The 19,872-nt window shown below is 29.9% G+C and overlaps 3 protein-coding genes across 5 annotated transcripts; 1 reads left to right on the forward strand and 2 right to left on the reverse strand.

Annotated features, from left to right (window-relative positions):
- The first annotated feature begins 926 nt into the window (after positions 1–926).
- On the forward strand, positions 927–4,695 carry puml (pummelig). Of its 2 annotated transcripts, none has more exons than XM_065512366.1 (2): positions 927–1,458; positions 3,132–4,695. In XM_065512366.1, the coding sequence occupies exon 2, from the start codon at positions 3,229–3,231 to the stop codon at positions 4,339–4,341; it is 1,113 nt and encodes a 370-aa protein (XP_065368438.1). In that variant the 5' UTR covers positions 927–1,458; positions 3,132–3,228; the 3' UTR covers positions 4,342–4,695. The 2 variants fall into 2 exon arrangements, with proteins under 2 accessions (XP_065368438.1, XP_065368437.1); XM_065512365.1 differs by having other exon boundaries at positions 928–1,458; positions 3,163–4,695.
- Positions 4,696–7,864: 3,169 nt separating this feature from the next.
- Positions 7,865–9,506, reverse strand: cathD (cathepsin D). Its single transcript, XM_065514517.1, has 2 exons — positions 9,370–9,506; positions 7,865–9,267 (listed from the first exon to the last, which is right to left on the reverse strand). The coding sequence occupies exon 2, from the start codon at positions 9,258–9,260 to the stop codon at positions 8,085–8,087; it is 1,176 nt and encodes a 391-aa protein (XP_065370589.1). The 5' UTR covers positions 9,261–9,267; positions 9,370–9,506; the 3' UTR covers positions 7,865–8,084.
- Positions 9,507–12,307: 2,801 nt separating this feature from the next.
- Positions 12,308–19,290, reverse strand: Golgin245 (Golgin-245). 2 transcript variants are annotated; one of them, XM_065514466.1, is made up of 8 exons: positions 19,094–19,290; positions 18,756–18,852; positions 18,513–18,688; positions 18,246–18,452; positions 13,781–17,827; positions 13,615–13,686; positions 13,429–13,544; positions 12,308–13,178 (listed from the first exon to the last, which is right to left on the reverse strand). In XM_065514466.1, exons 1-8 carry the CDS (start codon positions 19,175–19,177, stop codon positions 13,175–13,177), a joined length of 4,803 nt encoding a protein of 1,600 aa, XP_065370538.1. In that variant the 5' UTR covers positions 19,178–19,290; the 3' UTR covers positions 12,308–13,174. The 2 variants fall into 2 exon arrangements, with proteins under 2 accessions (XP_065370538.1, XP_065370537.1); XM_065514465.1 differs by having other exon boundaries at positions 13,422–13,544.
- Positions 19,291–19,872: the final 582 nt, after the last annotated feature.

The raw sequence follows: 19,872 nt of genomic DNA on the forward strand, positions 1-19,872 counted from the left end.
GAATTTCAGATTTTTCTAATTGTTTTTCAGAATATTCCAATTATATTTCAGAAGTTTATATTTGTATTTCAGAAAATTTGGTAAATTCTGAAATATAATTGGAATATTTTGAAATTCAATTAGAAAATTTTGAAATACAATTGGAAATTTCTGAAATTTAATTGGAATTTTCTGAAATATAATTAAGATCTTCAGAAATACAATTGGAAGTGGTGTAGAACAAAATTTATTTAAAATTCGTTTGATACATTTTTACAAATAACGAAAATCAAAAGTTTTTTTATTAATTAACTGTTCGCCAAATAGAGTAGTAAATATAAAAATTTTTAAAATGATTTTTTTGGAAACCTTAATATTCTTAATAAATATACTTTACATCGAAATCAGTTTGAATTGGTCTTGAAATCGAAAATTTTTTATTTTCTTTACAAACAGGTCTGATCGGTTATTGGTTTGTTTTTACAACAAACAAAAATAAGAAAATATTGTCAAAAGTATAACAACTACAACGAACTAGACATTAAATAATGCTTAATTATAAAAGCCGGATAATCCATACAAAAACCCGGCCTATCGAATTATTCGAAAATATAAAATAAACTATGTTGTAAATTTATTCAATAATTGCGAAATTACAAATGGCAAACTTGTGTAGTACTAATTTAGGTAAACAAGATTGAAATTTCCCACTGTGCAACGATTTAAAATTCTAGCCGTTATAATTTCACCACGCACAGTGTTGCTATGATTTTGACTAGGAAATGTTCTAACAGAAAAAGTTCTTAACAATATTGCCAACCTATGAGGTTGGCAATACTATCATCAACCAGGAAAAGAAAGGCAAGAGAACAATAGAAATTGCTAAAAGTAACAATAAAACAACACAGATAAAAATAACAACACAACTACAGATGATTACTAGAAGTAGAATTAACAACAACAATAACATACAAACAAAACAAATAAAATAGTGTGGAATTCAAGTACCATAGACGCAATTAAAATTCTAACATTGTGGAAACAACACACACACGAGTGGGGGTCTAATTACAAAATTGAAAAAATAAAAATTAAGCTTTGTAAATGAATAATAATAATAGTATTATTTTATAAAAGTCATAGTGAACAAACAGTTTACAAATCAACCCGGTTATTAAACCACTTCTATGCAGTTATACCATTTTCATATTTTATGATTAACTTTTAAAAGAACATTGTGAAATTATTTAGAATACTGACATTAGGAAAATCGAAAAAAAAATTGTATTCATACTCGTGAGAGCATAAATAAGTACATACACATAAGAATAGTTGAAAACAAAATATTACATTAAAATAAATAATTAAAGAAATAACAACAAAATACAAAAAAAAAAAATAAAGATCTTCTGAACAGCAGCAGCAATGACATTGGCAACAGAGCAGTCAAATATTTGTCAAACTACTATGGACGTAGAGGTAAGTCAGAATAAAAATATTTTCAATAATAAAAAACCTAATTTTTATTTATAAATAATGAACAATATTTTGTTTTATATTAAAAACTAATAAATTATCTCACATATATACTTTAAAAATACAAAATAAAAGAATAATTGTATTATTTGAGGTTTTTCTGTTTTTATTTTAATTTTAGTTGAGTAATTTTTGCAATTTCCCTATTTCAACTCTGCTTTGTTGTTGTTTTTTTTCTTCAAGTCATTTAAAAATTGTTATTAGATAAGATTGTTATAATGTTTTTTTTTTTTTTAATAATTAATACTATAGTTGCTATAACACTCATATTCTTAATAGTTGCCGGTTAAATCGAAAGATCAAAGTTCATTGTTTCAGACAAGTGTCATTGCGTTTTAAAATTCTGTTTATACATAACTACATATTTATTTTATTGTACCATATTTATTTTTAATTTCTATTAGCTTCTTGCGATAGCAATCTTATTTGTAACAATGAGATTTCTTTTTTGAAGAATTGTTGTAAAATGTATATTTTGTTATAATAGCTTTATATCCCGTAATAATAGCGTGATATTTATTTATTTTTTAATTCATAAATTCAAAACCAAACCCTTGGCCCAGATATATATTCAGTGATATTTTTTATTAATGACAAAATCATTTATCCAATAATTCATTAAAAATCCTTAAAAATACATATGTGGAAAATCAAAAATTTTATAGTCATTGAAACTAAATTTAGATGAATTGTATTTTTTGGGTTTCGAAATGAAAAAAAATATCGGTAGATTATGGAAAAAAAACTGTGAATCCTAAATTAAATTTTATCACTAAATGAATTCATAGCCTTATACCTTTGTACTTCAAATGTATTGAATTCATTCCTTTGAGAATACATTCTTCATAGAATTAATTCCTTATTGAATCATCTAAATTTACTTTAATTCAAATACATTAGAAAACTGCTTCAAAAATGTATTGAATGATTAAATTTTTCTTCAATTTATATCTATTACAAAAAGCATAAGTAAATTTTTTTCAACTCATTTTGCGAAAACAAAACTGAATGAATTAAAAAAATATTTTAATGCAGTTATTCAAAGGTTAAATTCCACGATGAATGAATTATATTTAAATAATAGCATTTAAATGAATCTAAATGTAGGAATGGCTAACATTTCTTAATTCCAAATTAAGATTTTAGTGAATTAAGTTGAAATTGAATTCCTTAATTCGAAGCTCTGACTACTAACTACCAACAAAATCGTTTAACTAATAGTTCATTAACAATCCTTCAATATATACATTTTACAAAATCACGTTACTCAATTTCTCATCTTAAACCTCATTTATTTACAAATTTCCAGTGTATTTAATTATATTTATACAGAATTATGTACTATAACAAGCATATAAATGAATACGGGGTTGTCATAGAATACAATCATTGTCGGAATCGGTTTTGAAAACCACAGAAAATGTACATTAGTCTCGTGAAATCGAAAATTATCGGTTTTATATTCGATCTAGAATTAAATTCTTAATCGATTAAAAAAAAATTACATTGGATTTCACCTTTATTGTCGTTTTCAAAACCGATTCCAACAATGATTGTATTCTATGACAGACAACCCCTATAGTTTTGCCCGAAGAACAATGTAATTTGAATAACAGTATCAATTTCTTTTATTTTCATTGCATTAAGGACTACAAGCCCAAAGGTTTTTGGATATTTAAATGGTTATACAATTGGACTGCTAGTTCGCCCGCCATGTTACGAGCCGTAGAAAAGAAAATTCTCTCATTTTTGAAAACACCCTATCGTGGTTTCTTTGTTGATATTGGACCAGCCATTGGAGAGTCGGACAAAATATGGACGGTTAGCTTTAATACAGATTCGAAAGAAGTACCTTTGGTAATGCTGCATGGCCTGGGTGCAGGCGTTGCATTGTGGGTAATGAATTTTGATGCCTTGGCAAAAGATCGTCCAGTGTTTGCCATTGATATATTGGGTTTTGGCAGAAGTTCGAGACCCAAGTTTTCCAATGATGCTTTGACCTGTGAAAAGCAATTTGTTAAGTCGGTAGAAGAATGGAGACGTGAAATGAATATAAGCAATATGATTCTGTTGGGTCATTCGATGGGTGGTTTTATAGCCTCCAGTTATGCTCTAACATACCCAGATAGAGTTAAGCACTTGATACTGGCCGATCCTTGGGGATTTCCAGAAAAACCCTCCGAAGCATTGACCAGCAAGCAAATACCATTTTGGGTAAGAGCTATAGCATACGCACTCACACCTCTTAATCCGTTATGGGCTTTAAGAGCAGCTGGACCTTTTGGTCAATGGGTGGTACAAAAAACCAGACCAGATATAATGCGTAAATTTGCCCCTACAATAGAGGATGATATACAGTTGTTGCCTCAGTACATTCACCAATGTAATGCTCAAGATCCCACCGGCGAATCGGCCTTCCACAGCATGATGGAGAGTTTCGGTTGGGCCAAAAACCCTATGATTCATCGCATCAAAGATGTGCGTCAAGATATACCCATCACCTTTATATACGGCAGTCGTTCTTGGATTGATTCATCTTCGGGGGAGAAAATTAAATCAGTGCGTGGCAATTCTATGGTTGAAATAAAAACTGTTACTGGCGCCGGTCATCATGTTTATGCCGATAAACCGGAGGTATTCAATCGTTATGTTAATGAAACCTGTGATTTGTACAAAAGAAAACCACAGCCTCCTCTAATACGTGATGCTACTGAATCGGATGAAGAACATGATGTTTCCTTACCGCCATCCTCAGCCAGAGCACAGCGAATAGAAGAATCAGCTGAGCCAGAATCTGAAGCATCTTCTGCTGACACACGAAAATAACTTATCATAATTTAAACTTAAATCAAATTTGTTATTATATTTTCATATTAAAAAAAAGAGTTATTCAAAGTATAAATATACATATATAAATAACTGATGTATTATTTTTTAGAATAGTTACATATTCATTAATTCTATGTAGTATTAATCTAATGATTAGTTTATTTTCTGCAAAATCAAATATGATATGTATTTAAATACATCGTCTGAACGATATTGATTGATATATATACATATATAGCTAATATAAATGTTAGTACTTTTGTTAATTTATAAAATTTTGTAAATCAAAAATACCATTTCAATAAAATAAAAATAAAGATTTTTTAATTTCTTTGAAAATTTATTAATAAATTGCAATGCTGTGTTATTTTCCATTGAAAAAACGTAATTATGCCAAAAAAAAAATATCATTAAAACGTACCCATTGAAATGTGCTCATAAATCAGTCTGGTTGTTATATTTTCCATTAGTTCAAAGTTCTGGTCTTGTTGCAATTTTTTATTATTCATAATTTGATTTTGCATTTGTCATTGCTGGGATTTTGTGAAATTTTCTTATCAGTTTAATTAGTGTTTTTTTATTACTTATTAAATTGAATTTACATTTATTTTATATTGGATGCCTAAAAATATGCTACAATTTTAAATAAGTTGAAAAAATATATAAAATTAGGGTTACGTCAGCAACAAAATATTACGGGAATTTTAATAAATTAAAAGTAACTGTAAATAAACTCATCAAGATTCTGAAATACAATTACATATCGATGGCTTAATATATAAAAGGCGTAACTCGATTTTTTGTTACTTTACAGGAGAAGGAAAAAACTTAATAAAATCCATAAAATTTTAGACACAATATAAGTTTTAATGCAATTTTTAATAAGAAGAGACATCATATTTTATTTCTCATTTAAAGTTTATTTTTTATTTTAATGAAGTTATTTAATATAACACTTTTTTCATTGATATTTTTGAAAAAAAAAATAGTTACGCCTTTTTTATATTAAGCCATCGATATACACTTTTCATTATATTGAGCAAGTAGGTATTGATTCGTTAAAATGTAACGATAACGGTAATTGCTGTTATTTCGGTAACGGTAACTTAGAGGTAACGGTACTTACTGCCAGTTCCACGATGTCGAAAGAAAAATGATTCGAACAAATTTGTATGAAAACTATTCGAAAGAATTTTAAAAACTGAGTGGTTTTCATACAAAATTTTTCGACTCATTTTTCTTTCGACATCGTGGAACAGGCAGTTAATGTGCCGAAATATTATATACCATTCATCAAATTATAAAAAATTTATTTTAGGTAACCAAATTAAAAAACAAATAAAAAAATATTTTTTTTGTAAATTTTTTTATTTTTTGTTAAATTTTTGAAAAATTCAGGTAAAAAAAATGTTTCCCGATTTTGACCCATTGTAGGTCTGACTTACTATGGCCTTATATACGCCGGCCGTTGTAAAGGACAGCCATTTGTAGGCCGATTTCTCGATTTAAATAGCAATCATTGTTTTCAACCTTTATCATAAAGGATACTTTGTGAAGGGTATATAAGATTCGGCACAGCCGAATATACCACTCTTACTTGTTATAACAATTTTTTAAATTAAATCAATCCTCGCATATTAAGTCACAAGATTTTCACCCTGCCCCTTAAAGGGTACATTGGACGAAAACGATATCAGCTAAGAACTGGTCATTGCAAATAAAAGACAACAGTCACATTCATACATACGAAAACTGATTCTGGGTTAATTTACATATTAAATTTAATAATGAGAAGGTTCAATATGTTATCAGCAATTATGGATTTTCAGAAAAAAAAGTTAACAGTAAAAATATAAACATCTGAGAATGCATACAAAATAAAAACAAATGTTTATCACCAGGTTTTTTCACACCCTACACAATCAAATGTAGTTTATCCTACCGATCGATTTGGAAATAATAAGTATATAGAAGTAGAAAAATAGTACATGATGTTGATTATCTTCAAAAAATATAACATTTTTGTCTTTGTTGAATTTAATATTGTCCCTAAAAACCTGACCTCCACAAGCATACCTTATATGTTAATATTATTAAAACTAATTTTTCTTCTGAGTAAAGAAATATAAAAATTGTTTCCGGAAATCTATTAGTTTAAGGAAGGATTTCGATAAATCCCAGAGAAGAAATCATCCCGATTTCATACCGTGCAATCCTAAAACGCAATGTCCATTAGTCAGTTACCAGTATTCACAATTGTCCTCATAAAATTATATTCAACGATGTTGTTATTCGAATATACAAACAAAATGTATATGATTAAAATTAATTCAAAACAAGAGAGCTATTATATTCGGCTGTGCGGAATCATATATACCCTTAAACAAAGATTATTTTAAGATACAAATTAAAAATAATTTTAGATTAATTCAAGCAAGATATTAGGCTGTGCGGAATCTTACATACCCTTCACTAAATTATACTTTATACTTTTTTTAAATTTATTAGTGAAAAAAATTTTATTATACTTTTTATTTGGTTTTTTAAACTTTTTTTTATTATTGAAAAAATTTTTTTGGTAAAAAAAAATTTACCCAGTCGGACCTACGACTTATTTATATACGCCGTTGAAAAGGCCTTTGAAACATCTATCATTAGATATCCATATTGTCTACTTAGTAATCCAAATATAGATCAAAATTAGTTAAAAATTCGAGGTTTTCCTGTTTGCAAATTCTCGCACTCGTAATCGAAATAAATCCCAAAAATTATGGTCTTCGACTGCGGTAATTAGCCCCTTGGTTATTTCCTTATATCTCAGCCATTTATTAACAGATTTTCGACCAGTTTCGACTGCGGTAATTAGCCCCCTGGTTATTTCCTTATATCTCAGCCATTTCTTGTCCGATTTTCTCGATTTAAATAGCTATCAAACCAGGACTATAGCGGATATATTGATGTATGAATCATGGATGTAAGTTCAACATACAGACGGACAGACTTACATGTCTATATCGACACCGCTATCTATAACGATCCAGAATATATGTACTTTATGGGATCGCAAATGAAAAATGTAGAAATTACAAACCGAATGATAAACTTATACATATATGTATGTATACCCTTGCCACTCATGGTGAAGCGTATAAAAAGAGGAAACCCAGATAATGCACAAAGCAATTGTTTACAAATTTAAATTAATACGTAAATAAAGTAATTTTCCACCATGTCTTCCCTTCCCCCTTTATCAAAAATCAAATTTCCATGACTCATTTTCCATACTCATTTTATAAAACGAAACCTTTTGAAACTTAAGAAATTTGTATGAGGAATACTGGGGAAAAGATTTGAAACTTTAATTTTTTTTCCTACACATTTGTTCAAACGTTTGTCGTTTTGTTTTACAAAATTTTATCTCAAATCAGTAAATTCACTCTGTAAGTTAAAAATCCACTTCGATTATTGTCTTACTCTAAATATTCAGGACATTTTAATATAAAAAAAAAACAAATTTAAGTTTCATAGTTTTTGTTAAATTATATTTCCAAGTAAAATATTTTACAAGTTACATTCGTTTTATTAAACATACGTATTGAATTTTAACACACAACATACATATAATTGGGAGACGAAAAACCAAGAATATTGAAATAAAACTGGATTTTGATTGCAACTGCAACGCAATCAATCAATCGATTGTTAAAATCAATCACTTACATACATATACATATTGAAATTTATTTGGCTTCAGCAAAACCAATACGATCATTGGCCATATCGAACTCTGTGTAGTATTTACCAATGAAAACATCACCCAAAATCCACAAAGGTCCATTAGGAGGTGGTATCTCGATGCCCATAAATCCAGACAAACAAATGCTCTTACCCATTTGATTAATGCGTAGAATATAATCTTTACCCTCGAGCTCAAATGTTTTGCCACCCAAAACGAACTTGATGACAGGTAAATTGGGTATGGCATCGCAAGAAACCATATATTGACCGCCCATTATCGGAGTACCGCCTATGGCTTTATTAATAGAGGTAGCTTCAGCAGGAGGCAAAGCGATAAGAGAGGTACCAGTATCGGCAATAACTTGACAACCACCCTTGCACAGTTCTAAATCACCCATTGAGGCTGAATCCATTTTCACTTGCCAGTAGGCTTTACGAGTGACCGGCAAATAAGTAAAATCGCCCTTATAGTGATTGGGATCGGAGCCACCAAAAATAATCTCACCACCTTCGGGAGCGGTAGGATCACGATTTAAATAAAACGAGAATATAGGCTGGCTTATCAAACCTTGTTCGTACATGCTGTAGTGGGGTGGTTTAACTCCATCGACCGATATGGAACTGTAGCCCAAACCCAGAATACCATCAAACTTAGCTGCCACAAAAACTAAACCGGGTTCACTTAAAGCTTCAGCGAAAGTTTGATGCTTTATATCCAGACCACCAATATTTACAACATCGGTTGATAAATAACCCGATAGACTGCCCGAACCATAATGGATGGCAAATTCGGTACCATTCTTTTGATATGTGTTGGACTTTTTCGCATCGTATTTATTGTGCATTAAACATGCTATGTTGGTTAGGTGGCACTGTTTCGAAGGTACCCACAAATTCGAGGAGCCGGTATCGAAAACTACTTTAAAATTCTGTGGTGGCGAGCCAATGGAAATAGGACCATAGTATTGGGCATCCAAGTAATTCGATAATGGTTCGGGTGTGACACCGCTCACGTCAGAGCCATACCTAAGACGTAATTGTTGCAATTCAGTGCCAACTTCATGGAAATGTCTGCGAGCCGACTGTATTTTGGTCACCGGAACGCGTATAAATTTATCCTCAGCCCAACATAGTTGCAGCAATAAGCCTAGGCTTAATAATATGCATATATTTTTCATATTTTTTCTAAAATGAAACAACAAAAGAATGTATTTTCACCTGTAATTTATTTTTGCTTATTCATTTTTTAATTTTCTTTGTTCAATTATTTTTTCACTGCAAATTTACCTTTATTTCGTTTTCCTCTATCTTTTTCACCCCCTTTCTCTTTTTAGTTTATTCTTAAATAAAATAAATATGTGATGTTTTTCAATTGCCAGTCTGTAGTTGACTGATATTTTGATTATTATTATTTCACAGAACCCGCAATATAACAGAATTAGAAGAAATATATTTTATTATTCCATTAAATCCCAGTGCTGCCAGTATTTTTTCAGTCCCCATTCCCAGTTATCGTTATTGTATCCCCAACAACATGTTAGTTATATGGGAGCCATGACTAATAAAAATTTGTAGTGTAATTCATTCAATTATATGCAAACAGCAATTTTAAGAGACAAATTATGGACCGATTTTAAGAGAACAATTATTTTTGACCGATCATCATACAAATTTGTAGTGTAATTTCTAATAATATGAAACTTAGAACTGTTTCTTAGTTGAAACTTAGTTGCTCCAAATTTAAAGACATTAATAAAAAATTTAAGAGATATTGTCGCTTTAATGGGAGATATAACCAATTATGGAGCGATCATCATACATTAATAAACATTTTAAGAGATCTTCTCGCTTTTATGCCTTTGTCGGATGTGTTTTTTATATCGGAGCTATTCCAATTACATTACTATACAATATACAGTTCTAGAAAAGGCGCATTTAATTTTAAAAAAAAAATTATTTTTTTTTTCCATATTAAACAAAATTTTATATATTTTACCTGTGTTGAAAACCACTGACAATTTATTTGAATTTTGTTATTTTTACTATTAATCCTAAATATCAAACTAAAATATGGAACACAATTAACTGAAACCAGTTTTTAATTTTTTTAATTAAATTCCACGTTTCCGAGTTAAAACGATTAAAACATAAATGTTAATATCTCGAAAACTGTTTTTAAAATATTAGCCATATTTGTGTTCAATGTGTCAAAATTTTTTAAAAACAAGTAAGAGAGCTATATTCGGCTGTGCCGAATCTTATTCTTCAAAATACAAATTTTAAATATTTTTAGATATCCATATTGTCTATATTAATGACTTAGTAATCCAGATATAGGTCAAAAATCGAGGTTGTCCTGGTTTTTTCCTCATATCTCAGCCTTTTGTGGACCGATTTTGCTGATTTTAAATAGGAAACTTCTCGAAAGCATGTCTGACAGAATTATTGAAGATTTGGATCCCGAAGATTCTTGGGTCTTCAGAAAATTGATTTCAACAGACAGACGGACATGGCTTAATCGACTCTGCCATCTATAAGGATCCAAAATATATATACTTTATAGGGTCGGAAAATTATATTGTGGAAATTACAAACGGAATGACAAACTTATATATACCCTTCTCACGAAGGTGAAGGTTATAATTATGTTTTGTATGAGGAGCTTCTTTTGGCTGTCGATTGGTTTTATGGCCGATCGTCATGAAAATTGGTAGTATGATTTAAGTATTTATAAAAAATGCTAATTGAGTTAATATTAAAATGATGAAATCTTCTTTTTTGAAGGTATTATAATTATTCTACTAAACTTTAGTGTATGGGCGCCACTACATATATAAAGCAAATTTTGTGCAGACATTCGGATTTTTATGACGTAAAAAGAGAAGCCGGTGTTCGATATAAATAAGTACACTAGAATTAAAATTATTTCTGTCCGGTTGAAGAACGGCTACAAACGAAATATTATTCATCAAAGTCGGTTTTAGACACACCCCATCATAAGAATTAAACCATTACAATACGCCCATAAGCAGTCTTCAAAGAAAAATACTAAAAGAATCCGAAATTTAACAGACACATGAATCGAGAAATACATAATAGTTGATGGCAAATATGAATTGCTACACTATATTCTGTTTTGGTTATGTTTCCAAGATTTAGAATTTAAGTGGCGCCCATAAACATAAACAATTGTTTATTTTATTGTATGTATTATTAAAAAAAAGTAGAAACATTTTTAAATAACTTACATTTTATAACCGGATGTAAATAAGAGCAGTAATTAGTTATAACAACCTGATGCGAACTTATGATGACACTTCCTTTCCATCCATGGAAATAGAACTCGGCTAAACTCTAGTTTATGGTCGATACTCCCAAATTTTTGTCAGAGGTATATCTTTTTTATATGGATCGTAATGGTATAGTTTGGTTTTTGGTCGCCAGTCCATAGTTCCCTAGATATGGGCCTCCAAAGTTCGAATATTGTCATTTTTTTGTCATTGAAAACACATATAAATTTAAAACACTTCCGCCCGACGTACATGAAGAAAATTTTTTATGCGAAACCGGCGTTCGACACAGAGTTTAAAATCCAATATAACCGAGATTTCCAAAGTTATGCGGTTATATCTTAAATTAAAGTTATAAATTTTGGCGTCAAATTTATTTTTCAAAAAACGTTCCTTCATCCGTTGCAATAACAACAACAGTGTTGCCAGAATTAGGAGTAAGAGAAATAGCTAAAAAAAAAATGGCTAAAATCAACAACAAATAAATAAGAGAAATAGAGTTGCCAACCATTTTTTATAGATAAGTGTAACCAAATTTTAATCATATCAATTGACAATGGGAAATTGTAACAGCTACGCAGCAAAAAATTAACGGGTTCAAAACAATGTAATGTATAAAAATTCGAAATAATTTGTCATTAATGAAGTGATTTAATGTAACATAACTCTGTAGCATAATCATATATTTTTGTTTGATTATTAGGTGGTCCCCCTTGGTATGGAGTAAAAATAAGGTTTGGATTTTCCCAACTAAAATTTAGTTTGAGAACACTATTTCTAAAATTATTTGTCCTGACTTCAGTATTTGGTGAGCTGGATTAAAAGAAAAAAAGGTTCGATTTCAATAAAAATTTGTTTTAAATATTTATAAGATATAGCAAACTTACTTGTTGCAGTACCATTATTTTTGTTACCAATTAAAAACAAAAAACAAATTTATTGAGAACGTTTTATGTATATTTTTAAAGATTTATTTTGAAATCATACATATAACTTTTTGTTTATTTTTAATTCGCTTAACATAATTAATTTATTTGATTATATATACATATAGGTTAATAGGCTAAAAATTTATTTTAAACAAACATTTATGGCATGTAAAACGTCAGAAGAAATTTTATTTGTAAAAAAAAAATAAACATTGCACGTATTTAAAAAAAAAATTACATATACCTAAAACAAAAACAGTAATTTAAGTAAAAACTAAAACAATGAAATCAGGAGAGCAATTAAAATCCATTTTGAAATCAATAAGGCAATAAAAGGACATAATTTAAATTAAATTTTGTTGTATGTAGTAAGTATAATAATTTAAGTGTAATTTTTGTTACTTAAATTAATAAATATATATATTTTTTTTATTGATTTATGTATGTATATAAAATGCAATAATTATTTGATTATTTTTTTTACAATATTCCACTTATGGTTGTTGTTTGTTTTTTATTTTATTTTCAAATATGTTCTTTTTAATTTTGTATAAAATTTAGTGTGGGTAACTATGTTTTTTGTTTTGTTTATTGTTAGTAAAAAGCTGTATATAATTATAAATACAGTATCTATTTTTTTGTTTCTCAAAAAAAGGTACTTTATGTGATATTTAGTTAACATAACTTACTAATTATTGTTTAATTATGACTAATTAAATATTATTATCATTAATTGTTAAACGTTAATATATATTTATATAATATTTTATGTTTATTGGATTAGTATGTAAATGAATTAATGTTATTAATAATTAATAAACTATTGCTACCATATGTAGTAACTCTTTTCATTTTCGTGCTATAGAATTTTGTTTATCTGAAAAAAAATATTAAAAAAAAAATTATTAATTTAAAAAACAAAAACAAAAATATGTTTAAAAATAATAAAACTTGTTTAATATTCTTAAAATATGTAGTCGTGGTAAAGTACTTGATGTATAAAATACAAAGTGTGATACTAGTGTTAAAAGAAAAAAAGTGTTTTTTCAAAATAAATTTAAAAATCTGTGAATTTCACTAGAACACAGTGCTACATAATTATAAATATTAAAAAGCTTACCAACGACCTTCTTTGATGTTCTTTTTCCAGAGCCACTTGTGTTTGCTGGGGAGAAAATTTCAAAACAGCAGATATTACTTTAACCAATGTTTCATTGTTGCCATTTGCTGAACCAGTAAGATACTAAAATCCGAACAATTAGAAAAATTGCATAATAAAAAGTCGAAATATCATATTATACTACATGTATTACCTGGAACATAATATTCTTTAAGTACTCAAATTCTGTATTAGCTGAAATACCTTCATTGTGTTGCATGGATACCTATAACAAACAAATTAAATATCAATATTTATATTTATATTAGGGAATTTTAATTTGATATAACAATAAATAAAAATTGTAGCTGCATACTTACCAACGTTTCATCCAATTGCCTAGACAGTTTAGCGTTTTGTAATTTTAAACGCTCATTCGATTGCTCCAATATCAAATAGTTTTCACATTTCTGCTCTAAGAAAATATTACGATTTGATACATCCTGCACCTCAGCCATTATGGTTTTTAGTTTGGTTTCTAATTCTTGTTTTTCCTCGTCGCTGGAAGACGATGCCGGTGTGGGATTATTATTGTTTTGAGGGGTGGGATTTTCAGCTAAACCGAAAAGCTTTTGAGCCTGTAAACCAGCTCGTAAACGTTCCAGGTCCATTATTCGCTCGGCCATTTGTTTATTGGTGGATTGTAAATCTTCCATATCTTGTTGTAGTGTTGAGATTTCTCTAGTCGATTTATGCTTAAGTTCTTCTAACTCACGCTGTAGCGTTTCATTGATTTTACGTAAATGTTCGGAATCCTGCGATGTGGGAGAAGATTTGTTTGTTTGATTTGATGATTCAATAGTATTCGCTTGTGTTTGGTTTACTGTCGTGCGTTCTTCTAATTCTACCTTTAAGGCTTGTAGCTGTTCTTCTAATTTTTCTTTAGTTTCCAATTCTTTATTTAAATCCTTAACTTCAGTTTGTAGAGTTTCTATAGTTAAAGTGTTGCGTTCAAGATCTTTTTTCAAGTTTTCGATTTGTTTCAGATGCTCTTGGTTTTGTTCAACAGTTTGTTCTTTTAGTTCTTCGAGCTCTTGGGTCACGTTGTTATGTTTGTTTTCGAAATCTTTTAATTTATTCTGTGCCAATAGTAGATCTTTTTGGACAGTATCATCTTGCTCTGTTATATAATTAATGTGTTCTAATTGACGTTGTAATTCGCTCTTTTCCTTTTCCAGTTCAATGGTCAGCAATTTGTTTTGCGATTTCATTTCTTGTAGCTGCTTTTCTCGTTCTTCAACTTCTTGCGTATGTTTTTCAGCATTTTCTTTGAGTACATAGAGTTCACACTGTAAAGATTTTAATTTCTCTTTTAATTCATGTGAGTCCATATTTTTATTTTTGTCTTCTTCCTGCTGCTTAGCTAGTTCGGATTCCAATTGTTTGACATGCTTATTCAAGTACTCATTTTCAATGTTTAATTGTTCTACTGCATTAGTTTCAGAAGTTTGCTTCAAAAGTTTCTCTTGTAATTTTTCTAGATCCTCCATTTTGTTAGAGTGTTCCTTTTTCAGGTCCTCTAATTGTAATTCTGAGTTTTTGACAACATCTAAAAGTTTTTCTTTCTCAAGTTGTACCTTAAGAAGCTCCTCTTTAAGCTGCAGCAGTTCCAGTAGTTCAATTTCCTTAATTTCTGTGAATTCTATATGTTGTTGGCGCATTTTCTCCAGCTCTTCTGTAATTCGTTGTTGATTTTCCTCATGATTTTTAATTTCCATTTCGCTATTTTGTTGAAGTTCCTCCAAGTGTTTTAATTTGTCTTGTAAGTCCAAATTTTGCTTTTGTATTTCTTGTAATTCTTTGTTGGTTACTTCAGATTCTTGTTGTTTTGCCAAGAGACCATTAAGTTTTGCATTATTTTCAGATAACTCTTCACTTAGAGATTCCTTTTGTTCTCTTAACAATATTAATTCCTCTTTAAGCTTTTCTAATTCTTGATGTTTCTCCTCATTTTCACTGGCTAATTGCTCTTTAAGCAACAACATTTCCTTTTCCTTCTGCTTTAATTGAGTTTGATAATTTTCCGTTTGCTCTTTTAGTTTTCTTTCGCTCTCTTCTAATTGCTGCTGTTGTTTTAATTTTTCATCATTCAATTCCTTTTGAATATCCTGTAGAGCTTGTTGTTTTTCTTTAAGTATTTCATTAACTTGGGACAAATTATTCTGTGTGGTATTGAATAGTTCCAATTGTTCCTGCAACTGTTGTTGTTCCTGTTGCAGTTTTTCTGTTAATTGTTTCTCTTCCCTTAAATTGGTTTCTGTGTCTTCCAACTCTTTTTCCAATTTCTTAAGCTTCTCTTGTTGCTGTAACATATCATTTTGAATTTGTTCATTTCTTTGCTGGTCTTCAATCACCTTGGTTTTCACATCATTAAGTTCTTGTTCCAGACATTGTTTATTGTCTTCCAAACAGGCTTTTTCCTTTTCCAAAGAGTCATATCGATCTTGAAGACTTCTGTGATCATGATCATTAAGCTCTTGGTTGTTGTGCAAGCGAGAATTTTCATCCAATACTTCTTGCATTTTTTCATTCAGTTTTTGCAAAGAATTCTCAGTAGTCTGAAGTTTTAGCCTTAGTTCACTAACCAAAGCTTCTTCGGATTCGGCTTGTTGTCTTTCTTTTTCTGCCAGTAACTTCTCCAGCCTGTGAGTATTTTCTTCAAGCAAACAATTCTTTTCGGCCATTTGGGTGTGTTCACTTTCAACCGTCTGTAATTTCAGTTCGCAGGCTTTAAGTTTTTCCTCTGTTTCATTGAGAATTTCTTGCCAACGCTTGGAATCTTCTTGTGTAGTTTGAGTTTGATGCTGCATATTTTCAATTCTCATTTCCAAATTGAGTTTTTCATTCTCTAATTCCCGGTGCGATTCCTGAACTATACGCATCTGTTCTTCCATTTGGGAAATTTCATTGAGTATACCATTGATTTGTGTTTTCAATTCATTCTTTTCGTCGTTGGTTTGTTGCTCTCTCTGTTGGGAGGCGTCTCTCAAGGCTTCGATAAGATTTTCCTGTTGCATTAGATCACTCTTAAGCTTTTCAATTTCTTCATTTTGTTGTTGCATTTGTGTTAGATGTGTTTCGTGTTGCTTTTCATTTTTCGAAGACTTTTTCATTACCGATTTTAATTCTTTTTCCTTGTTGCTCAATTGTTCCTTGGTTGTTTTGATTTGTTGATTAAGTTCTGCCGTAACTCTTTCGAGTTCCGATTTCAAATTAGTTATAGTTTCAGATTCGGTGTTAGTAGTTTGTTCCTTAATTATTCTCAATTCGTTCTCGAGTTGTAAAGATTTCTGTTGATATTCCTCTATACTTAACTTGTCCTGTTGCAATTGTTGTTGCAGTTCCTCGCTTTTATCCAGGGCTTGTTTAAGCATTTCTTCTTTGCCCTTTACATCATCCTGAAGTTGCTGCAAAGCCTGTAAGCGCTCATTATATTGTCTTTCGGTTTCTTGCAGTTTATTTTCATTTTCAGTTAGTCTGGCTTTAAGAATATCGTTTTCATTTTTCGTTCTATTCAATTCATTATCGACCTCGGCTAGAGAAATTTCGTTCTGTTGATATCGTGTTACCATTTCGTTGAGCTGTTGATTTTGATGTTTCAGATCTTGTAATTTCGTCTCGCTTTCTTTAGTTTGCTTTGCCAACTGCTCTTCAATGGCTTTATAAGTTTTCTCCTTTTCACTATGTTTCTCGCGCATTTCTTGCAGCATGTGTTCGGCGGCAATAATTTTGGCATCTAGTTCTTGCTTAGCCATATGCGTTTGTTTCAATTTGTCCTTCAGTTCATTTAATTCTTCCACTGCTACTGCACCGCTTTGTTTTTCCTTCTTATTGGCCTGTTGCAATTCAACTTGCAATTGTTTGACGTTTTCGCTCAACTTCTTAACCTCACTTTCTTTGTTTTCCAACTCAGAATGTATGGCTGCTTTCGTTTGAGCCAATAGTAGGACATTCTCTTCTTCTTGTTTGCGTAATAATTCCAATTTATTATTTAGCTCAAGAATTTGTTGATCACGTTCTTGCAAAAGTTTTTCGAAATTTTCGATTTTATTTAAAGTGTCATCATCAGTATTGACGACTTCATCGACGGCGATTAACGATGAACTTTCAGTGGATTTAGCTGTTTCTGAAGTTAAATCAATTAATTGTTCAATATTACCGCCAGCCAATGCAATTGCGATATTATCAGGATTTTCACCAAGTAATTTGAGTTTCGTTTGGTAGGCCTGCATTTTGCACTGCATATCGTCCATTTCGATGCGTAAAGCTTCCTCTAAATGTGCTTTAGCTTGCTGCTCCAAAGAGCATTGCTCGCGTAATTCATTTATGCGACGAATGGCCTTTTCTTGGGTTTCAACCAGTACGGACTGTATGGAAGAAACAAAGGTGAACAAATTATTGTAAGAAATAGTAGTTCATCATAACAAATGATTTAACTGTAAAATATACTAATTTCCCAAAAAAACGTAATTTTTAAAAATTTCTAATTTTAAATTGACCTATAGGATTTTACGATTGGGATCAGTTGCCTAAAATTATTACCCAAAATTAGTCGTAAACTTTTGTAATAGGTCAACTGTTATCTGACTTCTTTACTCTCACATTAACAATTCATAAATTGTGTTTATTGATGATATTCAATAAACACGATCATAATCATTTCAAAACAAAATCGTAATTGATATGAACAATTGTTATCAATGCCCTACATTCTTTATTGTTGTTTTTGTTGTTGTTGAGAAGTAGAAGTAGAAATAAAACTATATATACAAATTTAAAACATACCCTTGCCTTAGTACTATCACGTTCAAGGTCTTTATATTTTTTTGCCAAATCCGTATAACGACATCGATATTTATGATATCGATCCAATGACTTGCGATAAGCATCAAATAGTTGCTCTTTTGTTATGACATCTAATTTGGCAGCGGTTGAAGCTGTATCGCCCATTTCACTGCCCGATTCATCCAAATCGGATTGAAGATGATATACCTACAGTAAAAGAGAAGTGATTATTTTAAATATTTTTTTTTAAATTCAATTAACACTTACCGAACCAGCATCCCATGATGGTAAACGAAATGAAATATCACTAGCCATTGAAGAATTTGATAATTTACGAGTCCTGGGTATAGCACCGGTTCCATTATTAATACTTTGAGTGGAAGAATTGCGACCACGTACAGCTGACAATTTCAATGGTTTATTAGGCGAATTCTGTGGAGTATCTATAAGAAATACAAACATATTTTCAATAATTAAATTAATAATTCCCACCCATACACACTAACTCACCTTCTTCGGTAATACTGAAAAAATTCTCATTTGTAGCATTTGTGGTGGTAGTAGATTCGGAACCACTGGGTGTACTTGTAGAAGAAGAGACTGCTGCCTAAAAAAAAACAACAAGAAAAAACAATAAACATATTTCTGTGTGTTACAATTAATTTTCGTTTTTTGCAAATTATATTTTTAGCTATTGTTCCCATTTTATAAATTTTACTTTGCAAACAAGTGCCTTAAATACTTTTTTAGGGAATTATTGGATTATGATGTATTTTTTTATCTTGTTTTCTTCAACGACATTATTTATCTTAATCATTATGTTCGATATTTTTTTGGTTTCTCATTACCTGGGCTGCAGTAGCAAATTGTTGAAATTTTGAGGGTGAAGCCTTAACTTCTTCGATTAATTTATTTTTTAAATTAGCAAACATTATAGTTTATTACACTCTGCTGCGAATAAAAATAACAAAAATTTAATTATTCGCTTTAAAATCTATAAAAATTATTTGTTTTTTCCACTTAACTACATCGATACGTGTAAAATTTTCACTTAAAGAAAAAAATTTGACAGATCTTTATTTTTTAACCAATTTTCTTTTGTTATTCCATTCGTAAATTAGTATTGCCATATCTTAAATACTATCTGAGGTAGTAGAGTGGGTGCCAAAAGTTACCGCTATATGTAAATTAAAAATTTCCTACCGATTATATCGATTATACACTCCGGTTTTTATGCTGAAATAGATTGTTGACAATGATTAATGAAAATATATATACATATATGAAAATAAAAATACGGGACAGGTCGAGCTGAACTTTTATTTGTTAATCCATTTTAAAAGAAAATTTTTAGTAAATTTTGCATTAAATTAATATGTATGAATAGTTTTTTTTAAATTTGTTTATTATAATATTCCTCATATACAAAAGCTCAATAATATGATCACTGTTGAAGAGTTAACTCGCGTAATGAAAAATTAAAACTGATGCCTAATTGTTTTTATAAAAGCGTGAAAAACTTACCTTTCAAGTAAAAACCTAGAAAAACTTGCCCTAATAATCCCTTTTAAAATTCGACTAGCTCTACAAATAAACTAGTAAGAGTGCTATATTCGGCTATCACGTA

The sequence above is a fragment of the Calliphora vicina genome, chromosome 5 (assembly GCF_958450345.1).
Source record: "Calliphora vicina chromosome 5, idCalVici1.1, whole genome shotgun sequence".
Taxonomy (NCBI): domain Eukaryota; kingdom Metazoa; phylum Arthropoda; class Insecta; order Diptera; family Calliphoridae; genus Calliphora; species Calliphora vicina.